We start from the raw sequence: 27,837 nt of genomic DNA on the forward strand, positions 1-27,837 counted from the left end.
GGCTCCCCACTCCCGCGCAAAACGAAACCATACGCTTTGTCCCGTCCTGAAGATTCGGCAATGGAAAAGTATATAGACGAGGCCCTTCAGAAGGGGTTTATCCGTCCCTCTACATCACCCGTAGCTGCAGGGTTCTTCTTTGTAGAGAAGAAGGATGGAGGGCTGCGTCCCTGTATAGACTATCGCTCCTTAAACGCTGTCACCTCCAAGTTCGTGTACCCCCTTCCGTTCATCTCTGCATCGCAAGAACGCCTCAGGGAGGCGCGTGTGTTCACCAAGTTGGACTTGCGGAGTGCATATAACCTGATTCGCATTCGTGAGGGGGACGAATGGAAAACTGCGTTTGTGACTGCCCGAGGCCACTACGAGTATCTTGTCATGCCGTATGGGCTTGCCAATAGCCCGTCTGTCTTCCAGGCTTTCATGGATGACATATTCCGTGACTTGATAGGGAAGTTTGTCATAGTTTACATAGACGACATCCTAATATATTCCACCTCCGTCGCGGACCATGTCCGACATGTCACTGCAGTGCTAGCCCGTCTACGGCAGCATCGCCTCTACGCCAAAGCGGAGAAATGCGAGTTTCATCGGACTTCCGTGACCTTCCTCGGTTGCACTTTATCCCCTGGGCAGATCTCCATGAACCTGGACAAGGTGTCGGCTGTCACGCAATGGCCTGTGCCTCAGACGAGAAAGGAACTACAGCGTTTCATCGGGTTTGCCAACTTCTATCGCCGCTTCATCAGGGGTTTTGGTTCGCTGGCCACTCCGCTCACCAACCTCCTTCGGGGTGGGCGGCATCTGCGGCTGGACTGGACACCCGAGGCTGATCGGGCGTTTTCGTTGCTTAAGGGGGCGTTCACCTCGGCGCCTATTCTGCATCTCCCTGATCCCCAAGTCCCTTTTGTGGTGGAGGTCGATGCCTCGGCGGTGGGTGTGGGAGCTATTCTCTCCCAACGCCAAGGAAACCCCCCTAAGTTGGTCCCTTGTGCCTTCTACTCCAAGAAACTACAACCGGCCGAACAAAACTACGACGTTGGTAACCGAGAACTTCTAGCGATAAAACTCGCTTTAGAGCAGTGGAGACACTGGTTAGAGGGGGCTGAACATCCGTTTGTCATCTACACAGACCATAAAAATCTGGAATACCTGAAGGAAGCCAAACGACTGAATCCCCGACAAGCCAGATGGGCATTGTTCTTCTCCCGGTTTCGATTCTCCGTTTCCTACCGGCCTGGTTCAAAGAACACTAAAGCAGATGCCCTGTCACGTATACATGAAAAGGATCCCACGGACAAAATACCGGAGTATGTACTGCCTCGCACCTGTTTCCTGGCTGCTGTTCGTTGGAACCTGCAAGGCGAATTGGAAAACGCTCTACACAGTGATCCCAGCCCTGACGACTGCCCAGAAGGAAAGCAGTATGTTCCTGTGTCGCTGAGAGGGCGCTTCCTACAGCTTGCACACGATACCGCAGGTACTGGTCACCCCGGAATCACACGCACTACACATCTCCTGTCACGGCGGTATTGGTGGGCGTCCCTGAAAGACGACGTGCGGGACTATATATTGGCGTGTAGCGTATGCGCTAAGAGTCGCACTCCTCGAACACTCCCTGTAGGGAAACTGTTACCGCTCTCGATTCCACGCCGTCCCTGGTCACACATAGCGATGGACTTTATCACTGACCTGCCCAAGTCCGAGGGGAATACAGTCGTTTTAGTCGTAGTTGACAGATTCTCAAAAATGTGTCGCTTGATTCCCTTTCCAGGGCTGCCCACTGCCATGGAAACAGCCCAAGCCGTTTTTACGTTCGTTTTCCGCGTCTTCGGGTTACCAGAAGATATTGTCTCAGATCGCGGAGTCCAATTCACCTCACAGTTGTGGAGACAGTTCTGCAAATTACTCGGGGTCGTAGTGAGCCTTACCTCCGGGTATCACCCTCAGTCTAACGGAGAAGTGGAAAGAGTGAATCAGGAAATAGGGGGATTCCTAAGGCGATACTGTGTCTCTCAATCCAGCTGGAGCAAGTACTTACCCTGGGCTGAATATGCCCGTAATTCACTTATGCATTCTTCCACCAAGATGACCCCATTCCAATGTGTATATGGCTATCAACCTGCTTTCTTTCCGTGGGACAATACGCCATCAGACGTCCCGGCGTTGGACGACTGGTTCAAGAACAGCGCGCGAACATGGGAGCGGGCCCACGTACACCTACGCCGTGCCTTGCATACTCGGAGGCTCCATGCTGACCGTCGCCGCCTGCCCACTCTGGTCTACCACCCAGGTCAGAGAGTGTGGTTGTCCACCCGTAACCTGAACCTGCGACAGAATTGTAAGAAGCTCAGCTCGAAGTACATCGGGCCCTTCAAGGTCCTGAGTCGAGTCAATGCAGTGTCCTATAAATTGCAGCTCCCTCCTCAGTATCGCATACATCCTGTCTTTCATGTTTCACTGCTTAAGCCTGTGTTTTACAGCCCCATGTCTGCTGCCACGCCGCTCGCCAAGCCACCAGAGCCGCTGGAGCTCGACGGTCGCCCTGCCTACCTCATTCAGGACATCCTGGAGTCCCGTCGACGTCGGGGTGGGCTTCAGTATCTCATTGAGTGGGAGGGCTATGGTCCCGAGGAACGGGCGTGGGTCCCCGCGCGGGATGTGCTAGACCCTCCTCTCATCGCTGAATTCCACGCTGCTCATCCTAACTTCCCTGCTCCCAGGCGTCGTGGCCGGCCCCCGTCTAACCGATCTGTTGCGGCTGGAGCCGCTCGTCAGAGGGGGGGTACTGTCAGGAACAGCACATGATACCCGTGTGATGCGGTTCACCTGTCGCTCATCGCCCCTCCCCTTTGCTACTATTTAAGCTTCCTCCTCTCTTCCGGGTTGCGAAGTATTGTTGCCATGCCACATACCAAGCGTTTTCTCAGTGTTACTGCTCTCCCGTGTACCGACCTCTGCTCTCCTCCTAGACCTCGTCCCCTGCCTAGTCCCTTTGTACCTCCTGGCTTCTGTCTCATCGGTGTGACCCTGGACTGTCCTGACTACGATCATATCACTCCTGCACTACACCCCCTGAACAGAGTTACTCGCCTGTTTGATCACTCCGTAATTGCTGTTTCAATAAAAGCGGCTATTATCCGCACTTGGATCCTTGTCTGCCTGATCAGTACGTTACACTACTTCACTTGGACTGGACGACTCCAGTGGGACTGAGACTACTTTAATTGGACTGAGACGACTCCACTTAGACTGAGACGACTCCACTTGGACTGAGATTACACAACAGCAATGAACTTTGGTACTTTGAAATTTGCAGTTTATGGTAATTATGAAGTTTGGAAACTCAAAGAAAGCGATCTACACTGTCAGAACTTCAGATCCCTGTGGACTCACTGTTGTGATTTAAAGATCTCTGTCTGGATATGTAAACTGGTTCCTACTGGTTCCCCCTACTACTAACTCAGAACCTCTCAGCAGAAGACGGACCTCTGTTTGAAACATCCTGATTCCATGTGTTAGTGTCTCTGCTGGGTTATCACTGATCTGCCTCCCATGAACACACAACTAACACAATCTGTGATCAGTGACCAGAGACCAAAGTATTATTAATGGATTTTGATGGCACAAACAATACACAAAAACATATTAGCTACAGTGTCAATGAGTATACGAACACAGTATACTAAATACACATGAAACATTTCAGTGTACACAGTGTGCAGACATTCTGACTCTAAAGTCACGTCCGTTTAGAGCAGCCCATCTTCACTAGTGGTGATGTATGTATTCTTTGTTTCATGCTTCACCAGTCTGCACAGTGTGTGCCTGCACGTGTCTAGCTGTAGCCCCTCCCCTTTCTGCTCCGCCTCCTGTTCTCTCATCTGTGTTGTTCTGTATGCTGATTGCCTGGCTCAGGTGTGTGTGTGTGTGTGTGTGTGTGTGTGTGTGTGTGTGTGTGTGTGTTCTATTCCTTCTCCTCCACTTTTCTGCTCACTCTGAACTCAACTTGCTGTCCTGAGGTTCAAGCTGAGCCTCACTGCGATCACCTGAACGTGATTGGGCATCTGTGCAGGCAGGGATTGTTGTCTCATGATTGGACATCTGTGGAGGTGAGGATTATTGTCTCTGTGTTGTCTCTGATTGGTCATCTGGCAGAGAAGAGCTGAAGTCCCCCCCCTCATTAAGAGGGTGATTTCTGTGTTTCTCTTGTGTGGGATTCATCCACTGCACTGACATCACCCCATCCAGCTTGTACTCTGGGCACCAGGGCAGGGGTGGATTCACTGGACCTTCTCCTGGGCAGTCACAGCTGTGGGTTCAGCTCCCAGCAGGTATGGGGCCAGGACCACTGGCCTAGGGCTCTTAAACATCATCATGTGCATCCTCCATCTCAGAGGGAGCATGTGAGACCACAGACCCCTCGTGAACCAAGCAGCTAGAACATGGAGCTCATGACACCACAGCACAGCTGCACACCACAGACCTCCAGGGTTTACTTCATTACTACAGTTATTGTTGTGCTATCTGGTGTTGAGCAGAGCAGACCGGGCTTCTCTAAAGCTCGGTTCCTCACCAGGTTCCTCTCCAGGCTTCTTCCTCTTGTTTCTTCATCACCACTGCCTTTGTTCTGTTCACTCAGGCTTGGACTTTGTGCTGCTTTGTGACATTTGTTGTTAAAAGTAGGCCTACTACATAAATCAGTTTGATTTTACTTGACTTAGACTGCATATTTTCTCACAGACTCCCCTCACAACCTACCCACTATTACACAAATGACATATCACAAACTACATTTCACAAACTACATATTAAAAACGACAGAACACTTAATGAGGCCTAAAACGCACGGAACTGACAGTGACGTCGCCAGCGTTAGCCGCGTTAACCACATAGCCGCGTTTGTTTGTGACATCCGTCTTGTCCGTGTACACGATGCATTTGATCCACTCACACAAACATCTACACATTGACGTTTTTGGCTTGTAAGTCTAGTGAAACAGAAATAAAAACAAATCTGACAGAATTATAGATGTGAAGTGGACAGTTTGTCTGGAAATCTGTATTATATTAGATACAGAATCTTCAGGAAAGTACAACTGAGAATATCTACTACTGTAAAGTGTCTAGAGAACTGATTTTTTTAAGGCAACAGATTTTTATTGATTCTTTGACCATAAAAATAAATATTTATTTTTTACTTCATACTTTTTGTGATTTATTTTAAGGAACCGCTGAATGAAAAGTAATATCTTTACGCGCATTTACCCCCGGCTTAAACCGCCCTAGTTTAGACTTCCCAAGGGCAGTCGGCTCCATGACGGACACCGCTCCGTGTGTCCGCTAGGGGGCGTCGCGGAGCCTCACAGCGATGTCCAAGAACTAATGAGGTTTCTTCGACACAAGGCATTATGTGTAGTCTTAAAACTACTCTTTAATACCGATATTAAATATTGTTGTATATTTTAATATAATGTAATATAATATTATACAGTTAGATTTTGAATTGTTGTTAATGATTCTAACAAAGTAAATATTATATTTATTTTTATTATTTATATTATTACTTATAATTATGTAATATTATTTTGTAGTTATATAATATATAATATATAATATCTGCGCGCCGTGTGTGATCTTGACCTTGCCACGAGTTCACGGTGTTCGCCTTTGCCCTAGTGCCGCACCACACGTGTGCTGCTCGCAGCGCCCCCTGTCGGCCGCGGTGGTGTATATATTCACACCGCCCCACGGGCTCGTCCTTCACACGCTTACTGCGAGCTAGGATCTCGGTGTGAACCCGTACCGGCGCCGCGCCCCGACCGTTACCCGAACAGCGCCTGGAAAAGGGACTCGGCGATGATCTCGCTGGACCTTAATCTGCACGTTTTGACGAGGGACCTGTCGGTGTATGTGGAGAACCAGGTGAAGGTGGGGCTGCTCGGGTCCGGTGTGGGGCTGTCGCTGGTGCTGGGCTTCAGCGCTGCCTATGCCTGCTATTACCTGGTGTCCGTAGCCAAGGTACGGAGCTCGAGTTGTGTTTCCTTCATGTTGTTTAAAAGCAAAGAGAAGATTGTGCTGGTTTATGTTAGAAAAAGCAAACGCGCTGTGCAGCTGCGCCTGGAGCGCCTGACTGATGCTGCGCGTGTCCGCGCGTGTCGGGCAGAGATGCGGCGGGAGCGCGCGCGGCGCACCGGCGTGTTTTACTGTAATTAAACAGAGATGCACGAACACGGGGACCATTAGTGCACACTGCGCCTGAACACGTGAACACGGGGATCGTTAGTGCGGTTCACATGCACGATCCCGCTGCATGAGTGTGCAGTAACTCCCCCGTCCTGTGGTGAGGATGTCCGGATTAACCTGCAAACGCCACACTGATATATTAACATTCATGATCGCGGATGGATTAGTCGATCTTTGGTGTCAGTCACTACGATATGATGCAATGCGTTACATGTTAGTAGAAAATGTATTCGTCGTAATCGCAAGCGGATTTATTTTTTGTTCGTTGCTTCGTGGTTTATTTATTTTTCACGGATTTTGTAAATAAAACTTTGACGTTTCCGTTGTCGTGCCGCGGTCCTGTCGTGACTCGGGCGGCTGTGGGAGGGAAGCGGGTTGCGGGTTCAAGGACTGTCATCCATAACTCAAGGGCGCTCTTAGGACACCGCACGAAGACCGAGCTCTTCTTCAAGCTGTATTAGTCAAGCAAGCACAGCTACATTTCTACTGAACCTGAAAGGTTAAAAAAGCCATCAAAAATATATGTACAACTGCCCTGGCCCTGGCTATGTATTGCTGTATATAGCCCGTTTCCACGACAGTGAGGCAGGACACGCTGTACTTTTGCAGCCATATGAGCAGACGTCTCGTTTTCCCAGTACAATCACGGCTGGAGTCTTGTTCAGCCTGTCACCTGCCACGCACAGGTCCCGGCTGCTGTGTTTCTCCTTTGATTCCTTGTCTGTGATCCATGGTGTGTGTGGCAGCCGCTCTGGAAGTCTCTCTTGTGCTCTCTTGCAGAAGCCACAGCTCATAGCAGGTGGTCAGAAGTTCTGTGAGTTCCTGAAGGACCACTGCCCCGTGGTGACCGAGACCTACTACCCTCCGTTCTGGTGCTGGGACGGCCGTGTGCAGACCCTGCTCAGACCCTTCGTGACCTCCAAACCCTGGGTGTGCTACAGGAAGTAAGAGTTCTTCAGGGTTCATCTGTGTGCTTTTTACATCCAGCGTTTTTAATGTCCTGGTAAAAATCGTAGGTCACTCATCAGAGTTCTGAGATTAGAACGTCAGTCCCACAGACACCTCAGTTCTAATTTTAGAGGGATTATCTCATATTCACAGCTGAGTTCTCTCTTTAGAACCGCATTCCCATGGATATCTTAGGATTTCTAAACTGTGTCCAATTGTACAGTTTTTCTAATGTAATAACAGAATTTGGCTAAACCAATCAGCGCAGTGTTTAGAACAGGTTCACTGTGTTGGTGGAAAGATACTTGCAGTTACTTTGCTCTTGGGATTTCTCCAGTTTGACACTTTAGATCGGCTAGTCAGACTGAGACACAAGCTTTACGTAAGGAGTCACTTTTCCTCCTGAATGAGCACTCTGCATTCATTTGCATACTGTTGTGACATTTGCTGATGAGCAGAGAACTCCTCTGGACTACAATTTGATTGGCTGATGCGCTTTATAATTGGCTAGGTGATCATTGTACTTACTCTAACGTCAAACCCACGTTAGCATTTTATGTATCAGTTTAGCATCTGTTTTCCAAGAGAGAAAACAGCATGTACAGCACACTACTTGCACCTGATCAATACCTGTCTTTCTGAAAAAACAGGTTATGCTAAATGTGCCCTTGAGTTCCAGGTGATTATTTTACATACACAAAACAATAATAACATAAATAATAATAATTAAATAGTTCTATTTTGAGAGAAGATGCACTACACACTTTTTCTAGTTCGATCAGCAGGATAACGGAGATCACGGAGGCTCTGCTAAAGGTGCTAGCAATGTTTCCTCCTAACAACATACTCCCATGCCACGTTGTCCATGACACACAAACGACCACAAACAGGAACCAAAGAAAGTCAGCATGGCAGTCATGGCCACCAGGGGCTTATAAATGCACCATGTTACCACAAATCAGCACACAGTCAATACGAGAGTTGACACACGGCACCTGTGTGGGGCACAAAACCAAAACGTACAACACGAGCACCATAATTGTGCAACGGGAACACAAGACCACACGGAGGACTGCTGGGGGTGGCTGCGTCACACGCTGACGTCACACGCTGACGTCACACGCTAACATCACACGCTGATGTCACACGCTAACATCACACGCTGACGTCACACGCCGACGTCACATGCCGACGTCACCCTGAAGTTAACCCTGAAGTTAATGCTGATGTTAATGCTGATGTTAACGCTGACGTTAATACTGAAGTTAACACTGACGCTAACGCTGAAGTTAACACTGAAGTTAACGCTGAGTTTTGTTGTGCAGGAGCCATCAGGTGGCTCTAGCGGGTGATCTCACTCCGGGTACTCAGATTCTGTTGATTAGCTTTGTCTGGCATTCAATAATTAATCAGGTTTGAGTCGAGTTTTTGCTGTAATATATCACCTGTTTGACGCATGTGGGTGTAATGCGATACGTGATGTCACTACGGCATATGCCAACAGCTGAAGAGAGAGCCATGAAAGTGAGAGAAGCCAGCTACAGCCTGCCCCCACAAGTCAGGGTGGAGGAGCTACACTGATCCAACACACACACACACACACACACACACACACACACACACACACACACACACACACACAACATGAGTCAGGGTGGAGGAGCTACACCACTCCAACACACACACACACACACACACACACACACACACACACACACACACACACACACACACACACACACACACAGCATGAGTCAGGGTGGAGGAGCTACACTGATCCAACACACACACACACACACACACACACACACACACACACACACACAACATGAGTCAGGGTGGAGGAGCTACACCGCTCCAACACACACACACACACACACACACACACACACACACACACACACACACACACACACACAAAGCATGAGTCAGGGTGGAGGAGCTACACCGCTCCAACACACACACACACAAACACACACACACACACACACACAAAGCATGAGTCAGGGTGGAGGAGCTACACTGCTCCAACACACACACACACACACACACACAACATGAGTCAGGGTGGAGGAGCTACACCGCTCCAACACACACACACACACACACACACACACACACACACACACACACACACACACACACACACACAAAGCATGAGTCAGGGTGGAGGAGCTACACCGCTCCAACACACACACACACAAACACACACACACACACACACACACACACACAAAGCATGAGTCAGGGTGGAGGAGCTACACCGCTCCAACACACACACACACACACACACACACACAAAGCATGAGTCAGGGTGGAGGAGCTACACTGCTCCAACACACACACACACACCTGCATCTGTTCTGCATAATGTCAAGCATCAAGAGAACCAGAAAGATCACGGCACACTTGAGTATGGTCAGCATCCTGCCTATATGGATCTGACAGGCACAGTGGCACCGGGCTCTCATTGGACAGAGAGCTATGACTATACGCCCCTCACTGTGCTCTCATTGGTCGGAGAGCTGTGGTGACACGCCCCTCACTTGTGATGTCATCCACAGAGGACCCAGTCCTGCTTGATCTGGTGAGGTTGGCAGTGATCCACACGCAAGTGTGAAAACAAGACAGCTGCTTTGAAATGGATCCTGCAGGGGAGGTTAACCTGGCTGCCATGGAGCCCACCGGGGTGTTTTCTCACCCAAGTAATGTGCACGCATAAATTAATATATTACTATATTTATTTGCATAAATTAATATAATGTGTATACATATTAATATACAGTGAATAGCATTTGTAATGACCGCTGCAGCAGTAGGTGAGGACCAGTAGACCCACGCAGGACCTGAACATGCTCCTGGCTTGCTAAGCTGGTAATGTCCCCATGCTGTGCCAGCCATACCTCCTGTTAACACCACCATGGCCACCAGTCACATGGCCACACCCACCACTCCGGTGGCCACACCCCCTGCTAAGGCACACACCCTTGTCTTCGAGGCCAGTTGTGCAGTCAGCAGGGACTCTGATCGTGGTGTTGGCAGCTCTGTTAAGCTCCTCCCCTTCAGGAGTGTGTGTGAAGTGAGGACAGGGAGACTTCAGGAGCGCAGGTAACAGGCTCTGAAATTACACTCCGCATCACTCCTGGACAGCTGAGTGAGACAGTGTCGTGTAACGCACTACGCCAGATCTGTGACCCTGCCTGCCGCCTCACGTTGCCAGATGAATATAAATCCTGCAGCACAGCACTGATACTCCCAGTGTGGCTCCCTAATGCATATGGGTTAGGGAGAGGAAGGACCAGCAAGGTGCATGGACCTGTCAGAGAGAGAGACAGAGAGAGAGAGAAACAGGCAGAGGGAGAGACAGAGAGAGAGACAGGCAGAGGGAGAGACAGGGAGAGAGACAGGCAGAGGGAGAGAGAGAGAGAGAGAGACAGGCAGAGAGAGAGAGAGAGAGACAGGGAGAGACAGGCAGTGAGAGAAACAGGCAGAGAGGCAGAAGGAGAGCTAGACAGAGAGACAACCATAGAGAGACAAACAGTGAGAGAGAGAGACAGGGAGAGAGAGAGAGACAGAGAGATTTCTATATGCAAATGCAACACAGAAGTGATGAATATTCAGTTTGTCCCAGTGTGCAGCTCTGCGTGGGATTGGTTCACTGCTTGCACACAGGGTAATTGGTGCTTCTGTTCTGAGTTTGTTTCACAGTACTGTTAAAAAGCATAACGCTGTGGAGCATCTCTGCTGAGAGAAACAATGAAGAAGAGAGGGATGGAGGGGGGAGGAAGAGAGGGAGGGGAGAGAGGGAGTGCTGACTGGTTTAAAGAGTGATGTCAGTGCTCTGTGCAGATCGTTTTGAGGTGAGGTCAGACTGCAGTCTCTCTATCTCTTTATCTGTTCCTCTCTCTCTCCCTCTATCTCTCTCACACACACTATCTATCTATCTATCTATCTATCTATCTATCTATCTATCTATCTATCTATCTATCTATCTATCTATCTATCTATCTATCTCTGTCTCTCTCCCCTCAGCACCGCTCACACACTTTCAGACATCAGGTCACGGCTTCATGTGAGGCACTGACGGAGAACGATTGCCTTGAACTGCTGTCAGTTGGCCTTGTTTATATTTTTCCTGTTTATATTCTTGTTTATGTTTATCATTTCAAGTTTCTTCTTGTGGGCGCTTTGCTTAGTTACACAATTAAGTGAAGTACTAATGAATTCATAAAGTTCATACACCTCCAGACTGGTTTCATTCGCTTGAAGTACACAGTGCAAATGCACTTGTACACACACATTATTGTGTTACTGTAGTTAAGGATGGAGATGAAGGCATTAATTATGGATTTTAGTTTTAATTCTAATTTGTCTTAATAAAATTAAAACTAATGAATTTCTTCTGTTTCTGTACGGTTGTGTTCTATTTGGGTCTGGATTAAGTCTGATCTTCAGGACACGGGCTGGTGAAGACAGCTCTAAATAAACATGTTTCATGAATGAAACAGAATGTGTAGTGAGAGACTATGAGGGTCTGTTGTGACCTCATGGCCTTGACAAAACACATACCATAATAGAAACAGCTGTTCTTGATATATCCTTCTTGTGGTCTCATGGTATATGTAAGTGTGTGTGTGTGTGTGTGTGTGTCTGGCAGTGAGCTCATCAAAGCCCCAGATGGAGGCCAGATCTCATTGGACTGGTTTGATAATGACGATAGCCCCTCCCACCCGGACCGGCCCACACGGCCCACTGTGCTGCTGCTGCCAGGACTGACTGGAACCAGCCGTGAGTCCTACATCCTGCACATGGTCCAGCAGAGCCGAGAACTCGGCTACAGGTGGGTCAGAACCACACGGCCAGAACACTCAACCCAGCACACTCAACTCACCACACTCAACCCCACTGAACTGAACTGAGCTGAGCTGAGTTGAATTGAATTGAGCTGAGCTGAGCTGTACTGAACTGAACGTTTTATAATTACTTGACTTTATATTCATTTAAAAAGCACAAATTTAAAAACTGATTATGTAGAGGTGAACCTGACTTGTAAAGTGAAGGTCACTCCAGAGTTTAGGGACCATCACAGGAAGAGCCGCGTCATCACAGGAAGAGCCACGTCATCACAGGAAGTGCCGCGTCATCACAGGAAGAGCAGTGTCATCACAGGAAGAGTCGCGTCATCACAGGAAGAGTTGCGTCATCACAGGAAGAGCTTCGTTCTCACAGGAAGAGCAGTGTCATCACAGGAAGTGCCGCGTCATCACAGGAAGAGCCGCATTCTCACAGGAAGAGCAGTGTCATCACAGGAAGTGCCGTGTCATCACAGGAAGTGCCGTGTCATCACAGGAAGAGCCGCGTCATCACAGGAAGAGCTGCGTCATCACAGGAAGAGCTGCGTCATCACAGGAAGAGTCGCGTCATCACAGGAAGTGCCGCGTTCTCACAGGAAGTGCCGCGTTCTCACAGGAAGAGCCGTGTCATCACAGGAAGTGCCGTGTCATCACAGGAAGTGCCGTGTCATGACAGGAAGTGCAGTGTCATCACAGGAAGTGCCGCGTCATCACAGGAAGAGCCGCGTCATCACAGGAAGAGCCGTGTCATCACAGGAAGAGCCGCGTCATCACAGGAAAAGCCACGTCATCACAGGAAGAGCCGCGTTCTCACAGGAAGAGCCACGTCATCACAGGAAGAGCCGCGTCATCACAGGAAGAGCCGCATTCTCTCAGGAAGTGCCGCGTTCTCACTGGAAGAGCCGCGTCATCACAGGAAGAGCCGCGTCATCACAGAAAGAGCCGCGTCATCACAGGAAGTGCCGCGTCATCACAGGAAGAGCCACGTCATCACAGGAAGAGCCGCGTCATCACAGGAAGTGCCGCGTCATCACAGGAAGTGCCGCGTCATCACAGGAAGAGCCGCGTCATCACAGGACAGTAGTCGTGTTGTGAAGAAACAAAGGCATGAACAACTCTCTCAAAATCTTTAAAATACACGAAGGATTTAACCTTGGATAAAAGCCTCAGCTGAAACAAACTAGATTTGACAACAGAATTTATCTGCTTGTCCAATTTAAAATCACTGTCCATTAACACACCAAATGTTTTACAGTCTGTTTTACAGAAGGCTCCAATGGACTACGATTAAATTGTGAGGTGGAGCGAGTTCTCTTGGGGCCAGTCATTAAAATTTACTTTCATTAAAATTTAAAATTTAAGAACTGAACTGAACTGAGGGACAGCGAGGAAGGAAGAGAGAAAGAGGGAGTGATAGAGAGGGGAGAGAGAAAGAGGGAGAGATAGAGAGGGGAGAAAGAGAAAGGGAGAGATAGAGAGGGGAGAGTGAGAAAGAGGGAGAGATAAGGGAGAGACAGAGAGGGGAGAAAGAGAGATAGAGAGAGAGAAAGAGGGAGAGATAGAGGGGAGAGAGAGAAAGAGGGAGAGGGATCCCAGAATAGTTGAGCCCTGCACTAAAAGCCTAGCTGTGCTGATAGAGAGCTGTTTCAGACACACTGATGAACACAGCAGACAGAGAGAACTATGGGTAAGTGTCCCATACTCAGCATCTCGAGTCTGTGTGCTGTACATAGTGGATTAAAGCTCCGCTCAGCTGAATCCAGCTTCATTCTGCAGCTAAATACAGGACCGGACCAGTATGTAAGAGCTAGTGAAGACAAGACCACCTGGTCTGTGCATTACAATCTCAAAGAAACCACTCACAATTCTTCCTCGCTTATTTAGCTGAGAAGTTTCCATTTTTGGGTGTAGATTTTAAGTGTGATTGGCATCCTGCCTTAGCTGCCCTTCTTTGATGAGTCAAAAGTATATCTAAACGCTCTCCACCCGTTAATCACGGGTACATACATCTAAACGCTCTCCACCCGTTAATCACGGGTACATACATCTAAACGCTCTCCACCCGTCAATCACGGGTACATACATCTAAACGCTCTCCACCCGTCAATCACGGGTACATACATCTAAACGCTCTCCACCCGTCAATCACGGGTACATACATCTAAACGCTCTCCACCCGTTAATCACGGGTACATACATCTAAACGCTCTCCACCCGTCAATCACGGGTACATACATCTAAACGCTCTCCACCCGTTAATCACGGGTACATACATCTAAACGCTCTCCACCCGTCAATCACGGGTACATACATCTAAACGCTCTCCACCCGTTAATCACGGGTACATACATCTAAACGCTCTCCACCCGTCAATCACGGGTACATACATCTAAACGCTCTCCACCCGTCAATCACGGGTACATACATCTAAACGCTCTCCACCCGTTAATCACGGGTACATACATCTAAACGCTCTCCACCCGTCAATCACGGGTACATACATCTAAACGCTCTCCACCCGTTAATCACGGGTACATACATCTAAACGCTCTCCACCCGTTAATCACGGGTACATACATCTAAACGCTCTCCACCCGTTAATCACGGGTACATACATCTAAACGCTCTCCACCCGTTAATCACGGGTACATACATCTAAACGCTCTCCACCCGTTAATCACGGGTACATACATCTAAACGCTCTCCACCCGTTAATCACGGGTACATACATCTAAACGCTCTCCACCCGTTAATCACGGGTACATACATCTAAACGCTCTCCACCCGTTAATCACGGGTACATACATCTAAACGCTCTCCACCCGTCAATCACGGGTACATACATCTAAACGCTCTCCACCCGTTAATCACGGGTACATACATCTAAACGCTCTCCACCCGTTAATCACGGGTACATACATCTAAACGCTCTCCACCCGTCAATCACGGGTACATACATCTAAACGCTCTCCACCCGTTAATCACGGGTACATACATCTAAACGCTCTCCACCCGTTAATCACGGGTACATACATCTAAACGCTCTCCACCCGTTAATCACGGGTACATACATCTAAACGCTCTCCACCCGTTAATCACGGGTACATACATCTAAACGCTCTCCACCCGTTAATCACGGGTACATACATCTAAACGCTCTCCACCCGTTAATCACGGGTACATACATCTAAACGCTCTCCACCCGTTAATCACGGGTACATACATCTAAACGCTCTCCACCCGTTAATCACGGGTACATACATCTAAACGCTCTCCACCCGTTAATCACGGGTACATACATCTAAACGCTCTCCACCCGTTAATCACGGGTACATACATCTAAACGCTCTCCACCCGGGTTGGATTTAGCATCACGTGTTCTGGGAAATTAATGAAAATTAGTTTTCATTTGTGGTGGAACCGAACATCTGAACTGTTGACACGCTCTTTTTCAGATGTGTGGTCTTCAACAACAGAGGCGTGTCTGGGGAGACGCTACTGGTGAGAGGTCACTCCCATCATTACACCGTTGCTTAGTTACAAAAAGAAAATCAGAAGAAAATCTTGTGGCCACAGGAAGTAACAAGGTCACGTATGAAATGTAGCTTAAAGCACACAGGAGCAGTCATGTGACACACAGGAGCAGTCATGTGACACACAGGAGCAGTCATGTGACACACAGGAGCAGTCATGTGACACACAGGAGCAGTCATGTGCAGTTTAATCCAACCCTGCTCAAACCCCTAACAGCTCTCGTCTTAAGTGGCTCCAAGGTTCATTTGTTGTGGTCACGGAGATGCAGTGGTCTGGTGTGGGTGGGATGGATGTGACTATCATCTCCAATCAGTTTGGCTCTGTGTTTGTTTCAGTCGCTGTTCGGATTGTCTCAGGGTTCTTTACAAATATTTCACAGTAAATGTGATAATCCTTTCAAGAAGGTTTCACCTCAGAAGTGAGAGCAACCAGGTGTGTCCGTATAGCACCTCCTGACATCACCTATCAGACATGCCTGTTGTCAAACATCATGTATTAGACGTGCCTGTTGTCAGATGTCATTTATCAGACATATCTATTGCAGACTTCATATATCAGACATGATGTATCAGACATGTCAGTTACCCTCGGCCCTCTGATCAGAGTGTCACTCTTAATTTCCCTCAGCACTGTGACCAGGGTGTATTTGCCCTACATAACACAGCTTACATCTCTGTAAACAGACACACACACACACACACACACACACACACACACACACTCTGCCAGCAATTGCTGGCATCATTTAGATATTTTTACCATCAGCTTAGAAACGTTGGCATTAACAGCACCAGATGTATTTTGATTTCTTTGTGCTAATTTGCAGATGGCTGGACACTGTGATGTGTGTATTGCAGGCTATAGTACTGACTTAATGATTACAGCGCACACTTTATATTAGGGCCCAGCTCCAGGTCAGGGCGTCCAACTCCAGGGTCAGCTCGGGTTGTCCAGGGTCAGGTCAGGTTCGTCCAGGATCAGGTCAGGTGGTCCAGGATCAGGTCAGGTTCATCCAGGATCAGGTCAGGTGGTCCAGGATCAGGTCAGGTTCATCCAGGGTCAGGTCAGGTGGTCCAGGATCAGGTCAGGTTCGTCCAGGGTCAGGTCAGGTGGTCCAGGGTCAGGTCAGGTGGTCCAGGATCAGGTCAGGTGGTCCAAGATCAGGTCAGGTTTGTCCAGGGTCAGGTCAGGTGGTCCAGGATCAGGTCAGGTGGTCCAGGATCAGGTCAGGTGGTCCAGGATCAGGTCAGGTTTGTCCAGGGTCAGGTCAGGTGGTCCAGGGACAGGTCAGGTGGTCCAGGGTCAGGTCAGGTGGTCCAGGATCAGGTCAGGTGGTCCAGGATCAGGTCAGGTTTGTCCAGGGTCAGGTCAGGTGGTCCAGGCTCCAGGGTGCTGTATTGTGCTGATTGCTGTACCATAACTGCAATGGCCCCAAAGAGTCATGCCTTGCCTTGCCAGGTCCCCACAATGACATTGTTCCTAACGATGTGTGTGTGAATGTATGTGTGAATGACAACAGTATGTGCATGCGAGAGAGAGAGAGAGAGAGAAAGAGAGAGAGAGACTGAACACATTGTGTGTGTGAGAGAGAGAAAGAGAGAGAGACATACTGACTATAGTGTGTGTGTGTCAGATAGAGAGACATGCATAGAGAGAGACTGGCCACATTGTGTGTGTGAGAGAGAGAGACATACTGACTATAGTGTGTATGTGTGTGACAGATGGATATAGAGACAGACAGAGAGAGAAAGAGACTGGCCACATTGTGTGTGTGTGGGAGAGAGAGAGAAAGAAAGAGGGAGAGAGACACGACGCCAGCAATTGCTGGCAGAGTGTGTGTGTGTGTGTGTGTGTGTGTGTGTGTGTGTGTGTGTGTGTGTGTGTGTGTGTGTGTGTGTGTGTGTGTGTGTGACAGATGGACAGAGAGACAGACAGAGAGAGAAAGAGACTGGCCACATTGTGTGTGAGAGAGAGAGGGAGAGAATTTGACCAGTGTGTTTGTTTGTGAGTTGCCACAGTTGCAATAAGCATCTTTTAACCTTTTGAGGACCTGGCCAGGATAGTTCAGCTGGCCCCAGTTCAGCCTTTAAATGGTTCTTCTTCCTGTACATATACATCACACTGCTCTCCAAACAGATCCAGCAGTTCTGCAATACTGCATGTCAAACCGTTGTTAAAGGAAAAACTGCTACCCTGAATAGTAATTGTATTATAGTCACTGGGGATCCGTTAGTGGGGTATTAATTGTACTTAGCATTAGCAGTGCAGTCATTTATGTCTGAATCATTCCTTACTGCTCCTTCCTAACATACCCACTGTGTCCTGTGTCCCACTGTGTCCTTCCGTGTCCCAGTCCTGCTCTGCTCTGGGGTCATGTCCTGGTCCTGGACGCCCTGCTGCACTCAGCACTCTATGACCCCTGACACAATGCACTATGACCCCTGACACAATGCACTTTTCTGTTCATGTGGACGAGTGATTTCCATATGAGCAGTGGGAGAAGGTGAAGCGCTTTGGGTTGAATATGTGGCTGGTTGTTGGAGGGCGTCTGTGTGTTTGAGCGTGTATATGCGTGTGTGTCTTACTGTATGTTTGAGTGCATGGCTGCGTGTGTGTTTGTGTGTGTTTGTGTGTGTTTGAGTGTGTTTGTGTGTATATGCGTGTGTGTCTTACTGTATGTTTGAGTGCATGGCTGCGTGTGTGTTTGTGTGTATATGCGTGTGTGTCTTACTGTATGTTTGAGTGCATGGCTGCGTGTGTGTTTGTGTGTGTTTGTGTGTATATGCGTGTGTGTCTTACTGTATGTTTGAGTGCATGGCTGCGTGTGTGTTTGTGTGTGTTTGTGTGTATATGTGTGTGTGTCTTACTGTATGTTTGAGTGCATGGCTGCGTGTGTTTTTGCATGTCTCCGTCTTGTATTGAGCATGAGTCTGAGGGGTATCGAGATAAGTCTCTGTGAGGGCCATAATGAGGACCATAGTGTCTGATGCTGTGCTGAGAAACAGCTACTTTACATGTTTACAGACATAGTACTGTCCCAAAAGTGTAAGTGTGGCCTCTGCTTTAACAAGACTGCATGTTTATTCAGGAAATAATTTAAACATAATGTAAAACATAATAAAATGTGTGTATCTGTACTGCAGTTAACATTTTTCTCATTTAAAACTACTTGAGCAACCCAGCAGTTAGCGAGCAGTTTGTGTGTTGAGCTTATCAGATCAGAGCGAGTGTAGTATAATACTACAACACAATGTCTGATCAGATCAGTGTAAGTGTAGGGAAGTATAATACTACAACACGATGTATGATCAGATTAGTGTAAGTGTAGGGAAGTATAATACTACAACACGATGTCTGATCAGATTAGTGCGTAGGGAAGTATAATACTACAACACAATGTCTGATCAGATCAGTGTAAGTGTAGGGAAGTATAATACTACAACACAATGTCTGATCAGATCAGTGTAAGTGTAGGGAAGTATAATACTACAACACAATGTCTGATCAGATTAGTGCGTTGCGTAGGGGAGTATAATACTACAACACGATGTCTGATGTATCACCTTCCAGTGGATATTCCTGCTCTGGTCATCCATAACAGTGAAGGTGTCACACGTGAGCGCAGGCGTGAGCTCCTATCAATCACAGCTACACTAGCCAATCAGGGACGTCTGTTCGCTCACACTGCTGCAGGAGAACATCAGCTCTTGTCTTCATGTGTCTCAGAGGATGCAGGTGTTCATGTACCTGCACATCCTAACCCTAAACCCTGACCCCTCACCCTGACCCCTAAACCCTGACCCCTAAACCCTGACCCCTCACCCTGACCCCTAAACACTAACCCTAAACCCTCACCCCTCACCCTAACCCCTCACCCTGACCCCTAAACCCAAACCCCTCACCCCTAAACCCTAACCCCTCACCCTGACCCCTAAAACCAAACCCCAAAACCTCACCCTAAACCCTAACTCCTATCCCTACCTCTAAACGCTAACCCCTTAGCTTACCCCCAACCCCTAACCATAACCCTCTGAGACATGCCAGTTAAAGGGAAAGTTAGATAAAGGGAAAGTTGGGGAAAAAATTTGACTCAAATGTAAAAAAAACTGTCCTGGACCAGCTTTGCTCTCGATGATGTCACAAGCAGAACTGAATGCTGAGAAAAGTGCTTTTAAAATGACAGTTTATGATTTAGTTTTAGCACACAAAATTAATACCTCATATGTCAATGTGTGTGTGTGTGTCTGTGTGTGTGTGTGTGTACCCCAGACTCCAAGGACATACTGTGCAGCGAACACTGAGGACCTAGAGACAGTGGTGACGCATGTTCACAGCACCAACCCTGCTGCCCCCATCATGGCTGCTGGGGTCTCCATGGGGGGGTAAGATTTGTTTCTCACACACACACACACACACACACACACACACACACACACACACACACACACACACACACACACACACTCACCTTGACATACTTTTGTTCATATATTCACTTGTCATCTATTTAAACTGTGCAGTATGGTTCCACCCAGGAACACAGGGCAGGGCTGTGTTAACACTGTCGTCTTGCAGAGCTCAGCAGACCAGCATCTGCAGACTCCACACTGTCCTGTCCCCTCTCTGTCCCGCTCCACACTGTCCTGCTCCACACTGTCCTGTTTCCCTCTGTCCCGCTCCACACTGTCCCCTCTCTGTCCCGCTCCACACTGTCCCCTCTCTGTCCCGCTCCACACTGTCCCCTCTCTGTCCCGCTCCACACTCTCCCCTCTCTGTCCCGCTCCACACTGTCCCCTCTCTGTCCCGCTCCACACTGTCCCCTCTCTGTCCCGCTCCACACTCTCCCCTCTCTGTCCCGCTCCACACTCTCCCCTCTCTGTCCCGCTCCACACTGTCCCCTCTCTGTCCCGCTCCACACTGTCCCCTCTCTGTCCCGCTCCACACTGTCCCCTCTCTGTCCCCTCTCTGTCCCGCTCCACACTCTCCCCTCTCTGTCCCGCTCCACACTGTCCCCTCTCTGTCCCGCTCCACACTGTCCCCTCTCTGTCCTGCTCCACACTGTCCCCTCTCTGTCCCGCTCCACACTGTCCCCTCTCTGTCCCGCTCCACACTGTCCCCTCTCTGTCCCGCTCCACACTGTCCCCTCTCTGTCCCGCTCCACACTGTCCCCTCTCTGTCCCGCTCCACACTCTCCCCTCTCTGTCCCGCTCCACACTCTCCCCTCTCTGTCCCGCTCCACACTGTCCCCTCTCTGTCCCGCTCCACACTCTCCCCTCTCTGTCCCGCTCCACACTCTCCCCTCTCTGTCCCGCTCCACACTGTCCCCTCTCTGTCCCGCTCCACACTCTCCCCTCTCTGTCCCGCTCCACACTGTCCCCTCTCTGTCCCGCTCCACACTCTCCCCTCTCTGTCCCGCTCCACACTGTCCCCTCTCTGTCCCGCTCCACACTGTCCCCTCTCTGTCCCGCTCCACACTGTCCCCTCTCTGTCCCGCTCCACACTGTCCCCTCTCTGTCCCGCTCCACACTCTCCCCTCTCTGTCCCGCTCCACACTCTCCCCTCTCTGTCCCGCTCCACACTGTCCCCTCTCTGTCCCGCTCCACACTGTCCCCTCTCTGTCCCGCTCCACACTGTCCCCTCTCTGTCCCGCTCCACACTGTCCCCTCTCTGTCCCGCTCCACACTCTCCCCTCTCTGTCCCGCTCCACACTGTCCCCTCTCTGTCCCGCTCCACACTGTCCCCTCTCTGTCCCGCTCCACACTGTCCCCTCTCTGTCCCGCTCCACACTCTCCCCTCTCTGTCCCGCTCCACACTGTCCCCTCTCTGTCCCGCTCCACACTGTCCCCTCTCTGTCCTGCTCCACACTGTCCCGCTCCACACTGTCCCCTCTCTGTCCCGCTCCACACTGTCCCCTCTCTGTCCCGATCCACACTGTCCTGTTTCCCTCTATCCCGATCCACACTGTCCTGTTTCCCTCCATCCTCTGTCCCGCTTCATATTGTCCTGTTTCCCTCCGTCCTGCTCCACACTGTGCCCCTCTGTCCCGTTCCACACTGTCCCCCCTCTGTCCTGCTCCACACTGTCCTGTTTCTCTCTGTCCTGCTCCACACTGTCCTGTTTCTCTCTGTCCTGCTCCACACTGTCCCCTCTCTGTCCTGCTCCACACTGTCCTGTTTCTCTCTGTCCCGCTCCACAGCTCCCTCTCATTCCCACAGCTCTGAAAGTCCTCCCACAGGCCACACTGAACGCATTACCCTGTGTCTCCTCACAGCGGGGATCCTCCTGCCTTTAGTATCATTTATTTTTACAATTTTATTTATTATGTTTACATTAGCTAACTAGCTTGTAATTCTTATTCAGATAAATATAAATATTTTGTCTTTTTCTTCCTACAAATTCCATTTAAAGCATACCATGCTACATCCTGGCTATTAAAGGCATTGCGATTATTAATAGTACCATTATTATGGTATAATATTATTAATATTATTCTAATTGTACTTGTTTGTCCCTGCCTGCGTCTCCCTGTAGTATGATGCTGGCGAACTACCTGGGGCGTAAGGGCCGTGAGACCTGTCTCAGAGGTGTGGTGGTGTTCTCGGCCGGCTGGGACGTGTTTGAGTGCACAGCCTCTCTGGAGAAACCCCTCGACCGCCTTCTCTTCAACTCCTACCTCACTAGCTGCCTGCAGGCCTCCGTCCATCGGTGAGAGGTGTTTAGTGGGTGCCATAACCAAGCATAACCTAGCCTAGCCACTTGTGACCTAGCATAACCTAGCCTAGCCTAGCCACTTGTACTGTGGCGTGCACTCACTTAACATAGGCCCACGTAATCCTACAATAACATGATATTTACAGTTGGTTTATTAAAAATGTTTTTCAGTAAAAGTCAACAACAAAACTCCAATAACAAATGATAGTCCAATGAAGGTAATTTAAAAACCAGGACATTTCCTCACTTAAAAAAAAAACAAAAAAACTCGGGACGCCCAGGACAGGACATGAAATACAGACATGTCCCAGGAAATACAGACGTTTGGTCACCCTAATCTAGCATATCCAGTCATGAGCTAGTATAACATAGCATAACCTGCCATAACAAACCGTAACCTAGTGTGATCTAGTGTAACATAGTGTAACCTGTCATAACCAAGTGTAACCTTACGCTAGTTTTAACATAGCATAACCTAGTGTGATCTAATTTTAACATAGCGTAACCTAGTGTAACTTATTATAACCAAGAGTGACCTAGCATAATGTAGTGTGACCCAGCATAATGTAGTGTGACCCAGCATAATGTAGTGTGACCCAGCATAATGTAGTGTAACATAGTGTCATCTACCATAACTTACCATATGGTAGATGACGCAAGTATAACTAACCATGACCAAGCGTAATCTACCATAACCAAGTGCAACCTAGCATGATGTAGTCTAATCTGGTGTAACATTGCGTAACCCAGTGTAACGTGTAGTCGCGTCTGTGACTCATGGTTGTGCCCAGATGCCTGTGTTGGTGTTGGAGCACAGCAGGATGGGTTACTGTGTTTAAACCTCATGGTCCTGAGCACATTGTTAGCGTAGCAGGAGACAATGTTTCAGCACAAGCGAACCTGAACTGTTATCTGATTGTTTAAATCTGAATCAGACTTTAAGCTGCTTTTGGATATGATGGACCATAATGGCGTCTCTCTGTACTTTTTACATTGAAAACAGAGGTGTGTTGTTTTTATCACTGCGGACAGACACTGAGTCTTCAAACAAGGACATACTGGAATTTGCTTTCACCGAGTTAGAGGGGAAGTTTTCATTCTGGTAGTGCGAAAACATAAAATGTTAAGACGTCAGGACTTTTTAAACCAGTGCTGACGCCATCGGAAGTAACCCAGAAGAGGCAGAGCAAATCTCATTAACATTATAAGCATGTCTGTGTTGACCTTCACTACAACCATCAGAACATATTGTAGCCTCTTGAGTGTGTGTGTACAGTTATTTTGCTAAAGTTGCTCAATTTCTGCTTCACATGCAAATCTTCAGACTTACAGTTTAAAATCTGTGATTTTCCCCTCAGACATCGGCCTATTCTTGAGCAAAATTATGACATTGACCATGTGATGAAGGTAAGGAAGATGATGACTTGTTTGCATGGCTAGTGATAGAGTCACATGACCAGGCCTGTTCACACCGACCTCCCTCCTGTCTGTAGGCTAAGACCATTCGACAGTTCGATGAACGTTTCACGTCAATCATGTTCGGCTACCCAACCAATGACGACTATTACCGGGACGCCAGCCCCATCCACAAGCTGACGTCCGTGCAGGTGCCCATGCTGTGCCTCAATGCGGCCGATGACGTCTTCTCACCCAATCACGGTGAGGGACAAGTGTCCAGCATATGGCCAGGTGTCTCAGTGCTAAACCTGGACACTTATCTGTGCAGGACGTGTCTCGGTGTCTCTGTCATAAAAGAAACTTGCAAAGCCATAAATGTAAAAAAAAATTATCTATTTTACTCCTCATCATGAATCAGCCTGTGTGTGTGCCTGTGCATATGTTCACGTGTGTACTCACGTGTATGGTCACGTGTGTGTTCACGTGTGTGTCACAGCCATACCTGTGGAGGCAGTGAATCAGCCTGTGTGTATGTTCACGTGTGTACTCACGTGTGTGTTCACGTGTGTGTCACAGCCATACCTGTGGAGGCAGTGAATCAGCCTGTGTGTATGTTCACGTGTATGGTCACGTGTGTGTTCACGTGTGTGTCACAGCCATACCTGTGGAGGCAGTGAAGCAGAACCCCAACCTGGCTCTTCTCATCACTTGCCACGGTGGCCATATTGGGTTTCTGGAGGGTCTGTGGCCTCGCCAGAGCACCTACATGGACCGAGTGTTCCGCCAGTTCGCCAGAGCCGTCATCGAGCAGGGCAGCAGGCTGACGGACCTACAGTGAACCCACACCCTCCACAGTGCCCCCTACAGCCAGGAGCAAAAAACAAACAAACACACAAGACCAACCCTGCAACCAACCCCACATTTCCCAAACAAGATCTCAGAATGCCACAGCATGCATCTGTTTATACCTGTGTGTTTGTTCCACACCTTTTCTCCATCAGCTGCATTGAGTGATCATGATTGGCCGCTGTCTACCCATCCACACCCGTTAACTCCTCCATTTCTACAAACATTTATGTATTAGTTTACAGTTATGACTGTGTGTGTACGTGTGTGTGTGTGTGTGTTTGTGTCATTCGTGATCTGAGGTTAGAGGAACCATTACGTATTTGGATTATTCCGTATGTTCTTTGAAGTTCTGGGGAGATTTTGAGATGAAATATGGCTCCATGTTGTCTCTGGAGATGTAACCAGCCTGTCAGGTAGCAGCTAGACCAGCTTCCCTCTCAGAGGCAAACACGAGCAGGCTGGACATTTTGTGATGAGCAGCGATTGCTTCACGTTTAAAATATTGACCTTGAAGTCAGAGAAATTAAGTCAGAGCTCAGAAGAGTGTTGGGCTGGAAAGTGGGTGGAGCCTGTGTTAGTTGGGCACTGCAATCACCTGAATGCCGTTACAACAGCGATTCATAGTTAGAGCTTAGGCCGTGTTCAAATGTCAAGTTACAAATCTATCTGAAAGCCACGTAGTGCGGTGCCTAGCCCTGGCAGGTCACCAGCCCACACACAGGCTGGGTGGAGCACTGGGTGGAGGACGTGACTGAAGACTCGAAGAAGGCACAGGAGGGTGGAGGAGGAACGTGGTGCTCCATCTTCACTGCTGCACCCAGCTCCCCTCGTCCGCAGGACATCCAGACCGGAGGAGTATAAAATACAGCACAGCGTGAAAAGAGCTCGAAGTGCAACATGATTCAAACACTAACCTACAACCCAACAAAAGGCTGTGTAGTGAACAGGGTGTCCTGACGAGGGCGCTGGTGGTCCGGAGGGCCAAGGCAGACGCGTGCAGACACGCAGCAGGCCTGTGACATGGATGTGTCCTGCACAACTTCCTAATGAAGGTTTATTTATTTATCGTATGCATGACAGAGGTGCTACTCTCTCAAGTGTCACCACAGTGAGATCACTAGTGAACTGAGAGTCACTATATGGTTTCAGGAAAGGCTGTATCCCAATTCACACCTTACTGTATCCTGTAACCTTCTCTGTTTCATTTGTGTCTCTAGTCTCCTCTCGTCTCCTTCTGTCTCCTCATCTCCTTCTCTCTCCTCTCCGTCTCCTCTTTTCTCTTTCCTGTCCTTTTTATGTTTGTATTTTGTAGCCCTCAGGGATGCAAGTTTTCAATGTCACGCCACAAAGTCATGTCGTTTGTATTCTGTCTTTGTGTTCTGTTATATTTTGTCAGCACTTCCTGAATTACATAATATGATCTCGACCTTAAAAAATACGTACAAACTGAAAGGATTGTAGCTACCAGATCATAACCGCGCTGCATGCAGTCTCCCTGTTAAACTCCAGCTGCTGCTGGCTTCCCTAAAGACGCTAGGTCATATAAAACACATATTTTAATGGAATGTGATTTTGCACTATATTTGGGTCGTCCCCCTTGTAGCTGGTTTCAGCAGTTCTGAGCCTCGTGACTCGAGGTGATGCCTCGTGAGCAGAAGCTCCATATGGGCACAGAAGTCCCTCATGTCATCACTTGGTTAAGCGAGAGCAGTGCTTTTCTATGACCAACGTGACGCCACCAAGATGATATAATAGCACTTCATAAAAGGATTTTGCACAATGCGAGATGCCATTGAGTATTTGAGAACGCTTTATAAAGGTGTGAAAACAAGGCGACTGGTTTAACGAAAGCGGTTTTCTTTCTGTACTTTGTGACAAAGCTCTGTGTCGTATTATTGTGTCCGTCTGTTAGGATCAAACTCTTGATGAAGCCCCAGAATCTACAGCTCTTCTGCTTCTAGTTCTTCTAGTTGTTGTCGCACGTGTTATCTCGAGAAAGCTTACTAACAAAACTACTAACAGCAAAACCATCCACAACATTGCGCGACGTAACTCGTAGCACAGCATACGTTTCCCATGAAGTATTGTTACTGCTTTTATAGATTCATAAATGGATTGTCTTACGTAATATGCAGCAATAAGGTTTTAATAAAGAGTGTCCATGTAGATCATGATTTATGCACTTGTGTGGATTATAAGTGCATTTACTGTCTTAAGTAAATTATGGGATTAAATCTGTATTTGCCTTATTTTTGTGCTGAAGACAGTTAGGACAGCCAGTGAGTTATCCTGGAACATTTAAGGATAAACAGAAGAAATGACAGAAAATATAGATGAAGTTACATGTGCCGATGTTGAAACACAGTATTAGGTGAATAGGTCAAGGCACGGTACATCACACACAGAACTTAACAGGACAGTCACAACGAAAAGTAAAAAGGAGGAGATCAGGAGAGAACCACCCTAGTTCAGCAAAAAATACACTAGTCCCTCAAACTCGGATAAAGAGAGAGAGAAAAGAGAAAGTTAGAAAAATAGAAAGATTGTTTGAAACAGGGCTACATGGATACCATAGAAACAGAGGTGGTGCCAGCATGGCTGTATATGCCCTTTCCTCATGGACTGTACCAATGACAGAGAGTAGGGGTGGCTGATGTAAGCCGACTGTACCAATGACAGAGAGTAGGGGTGGCTGATGTAAGCCCACTGTACCAATGACAGAGAGTAGGGGTGGCTGATGTAAGCCCACTGTACCAATGGCTGGTAAAGGCTGTACTGAAGACAGACAGTAATCATGGCAGCTCTAGACCCAGCACTAAGGACCGGTGAAGCAGGGGTGTGTCAGCCTAGACACGAGACACAAAGCTTACAGAATCCCCAGTACTCTTAATCAGAGTGCTGCATAAGGGATCCACAACATTAAATCAGCCATTCTAGAATAAGAGCCCCCTGCCTTCTAGAATAAAAGCCCTTGTTATATCAATGCAGCCATGGCCACATTCCTTTGAACATACTTTATTCTTTTTCTTAAAGATGCAGGTATGTCAGTCCACACACGCACACAGTATGGGCCTCACATACAGTGAAATGTTTCTGTCTGGAGTGAAACAATTAAAGAAGAATAATACAAAATTACCTAAATTAATTTGACATGCCTCCTCAGAAAATGGTTCTTATCCAGAGCTGTAGTCCTTCACTCTACAAGTTCTCCGTATGTGTGTGAACGTCATGGAGAAAACCCAACTGTGAAGCTGTCCTCAGTAGAGATGGTGGTTCTGAAGAGATCTGTAGAATCTAA

General features: G+C 48.3%; 2 protein-coding genes across 6 annotated transcripts in view; one reads left to right on the forward strand and one right to left on the reverse strand.

Moving 5' to 3' along the window:
• Window positions 1–3,150, reverse strand: part of LOC143474448 (uncharacterized) — an 83,468-nt gene extending 80,318 nt beyond the window's left edge. The window contains exons 1-2 of one of the 3 annotated variants that reach the window (XM_076971903.1): window positions 1,329–1,453; window positions 1,153–1,252 (exon numbers count right to left, since the gene is read on the reverse strand). The gene's annotated coding sequence lies outside the window, so the exon portion shown is untranslated. Of the gene's footprint in view, window positions 1–33; window positions 174–1,152; window positions 1,253–1,328; window positions 1,454–2,553 lie in introns of those variants that run through there. The other 2 variants (XM_076971905.1, XM_076971902.1) reach the window with 2 other exon arrangements.
• abhd3 (abhydrolase domain containing 3, phospholipase) lies at window positions 61–26,779 on the forward strand. Of its 3 annotated transcripts, none has more exons than XM_076971912.1 (9): window positions 5,736–6,021; window positions 7,027–7,190; window positions 11,852–12,034; window positions 15,503–15,548; window positions 19,851–19,963; window positions 22,113–22,286; window positions 23,651–23,699; window positions 23,786–23,951; window positions 24,347–26,779. In XM_076971912.1, the coding sequence occupies exons 1-9, from the start codon at window positions 5,860–5,862 to the stop codon at window positions 24,526–24,528; spliced, it is 1,239 nt and encodes a 412-aa protein (XP_076828027.1). In that variant the 5' UTR covers window positions 5,736–5,859; the 3' UTR covers window positions 24,529–26,779. The 3 variants fall into 3 exon arrangements, 2 of the variants coding, with proteins under 2 accessions (XP_076828027.1, XP_076828028.1); XM_076971913.1 differs by lacking the exon at window positions 24,347–26,779 and adding an exon at window positions 24,187–24,325; XR_013120780.1 differs by lacking the exons at window positions 5,736–6,021; window positions 15,503–15,548; window positions 19,851–19,963; ... (2 more) ...; window positions 23,786–23,951; window positions 24,347–26,779 and adding an exon at window positions 61–1,480 and having other exon boundaries at window positions 11,852–11,991.
• Window positions 26,780–27,837: the final 1,058 nt, after the last annotated feature.

Source organism: Brachyhypopomus gauderio, chromosome 14 (genome assembly GCF_052324685.1).
Source record: "Brachyhypopomus gauderio isolate BG-103 chromosome 14, BGAUD_0.2, whole genome shotgun sequence".
NCBI classification, from domain to species: domain Eukaryota; kingdom Metazoa; phylum Chordata; class Actinopteri; order Gymnotiformes; family Hypopomidae; genus Brachyhypopomus; species Brachyhypopomus gauderio.

Coding starts and splice junctions, on each gene's coding strand:
- abhd3 (XM_076971912.1), top strand. CDS start 5,860: ATGATCTCGCTGGACCTTAATCTGCACGTTTTGACGAGGGACCTGTCG. Junction 12,035..15,502: donor AGCCGAGAACTCGGCTACAG/GTGGGTCAGAAC, acceptor GCTCTTTTTCAG/ATGTGTGGTCTTCAACAACA. Junction 22,287..23,650: donor CTGCAGGCCTCCGTCCATCG/GTGAGAGGTGTT, acceptor TTTTCCCCTCAG/ACATCGGCCTATTCTTGAGC.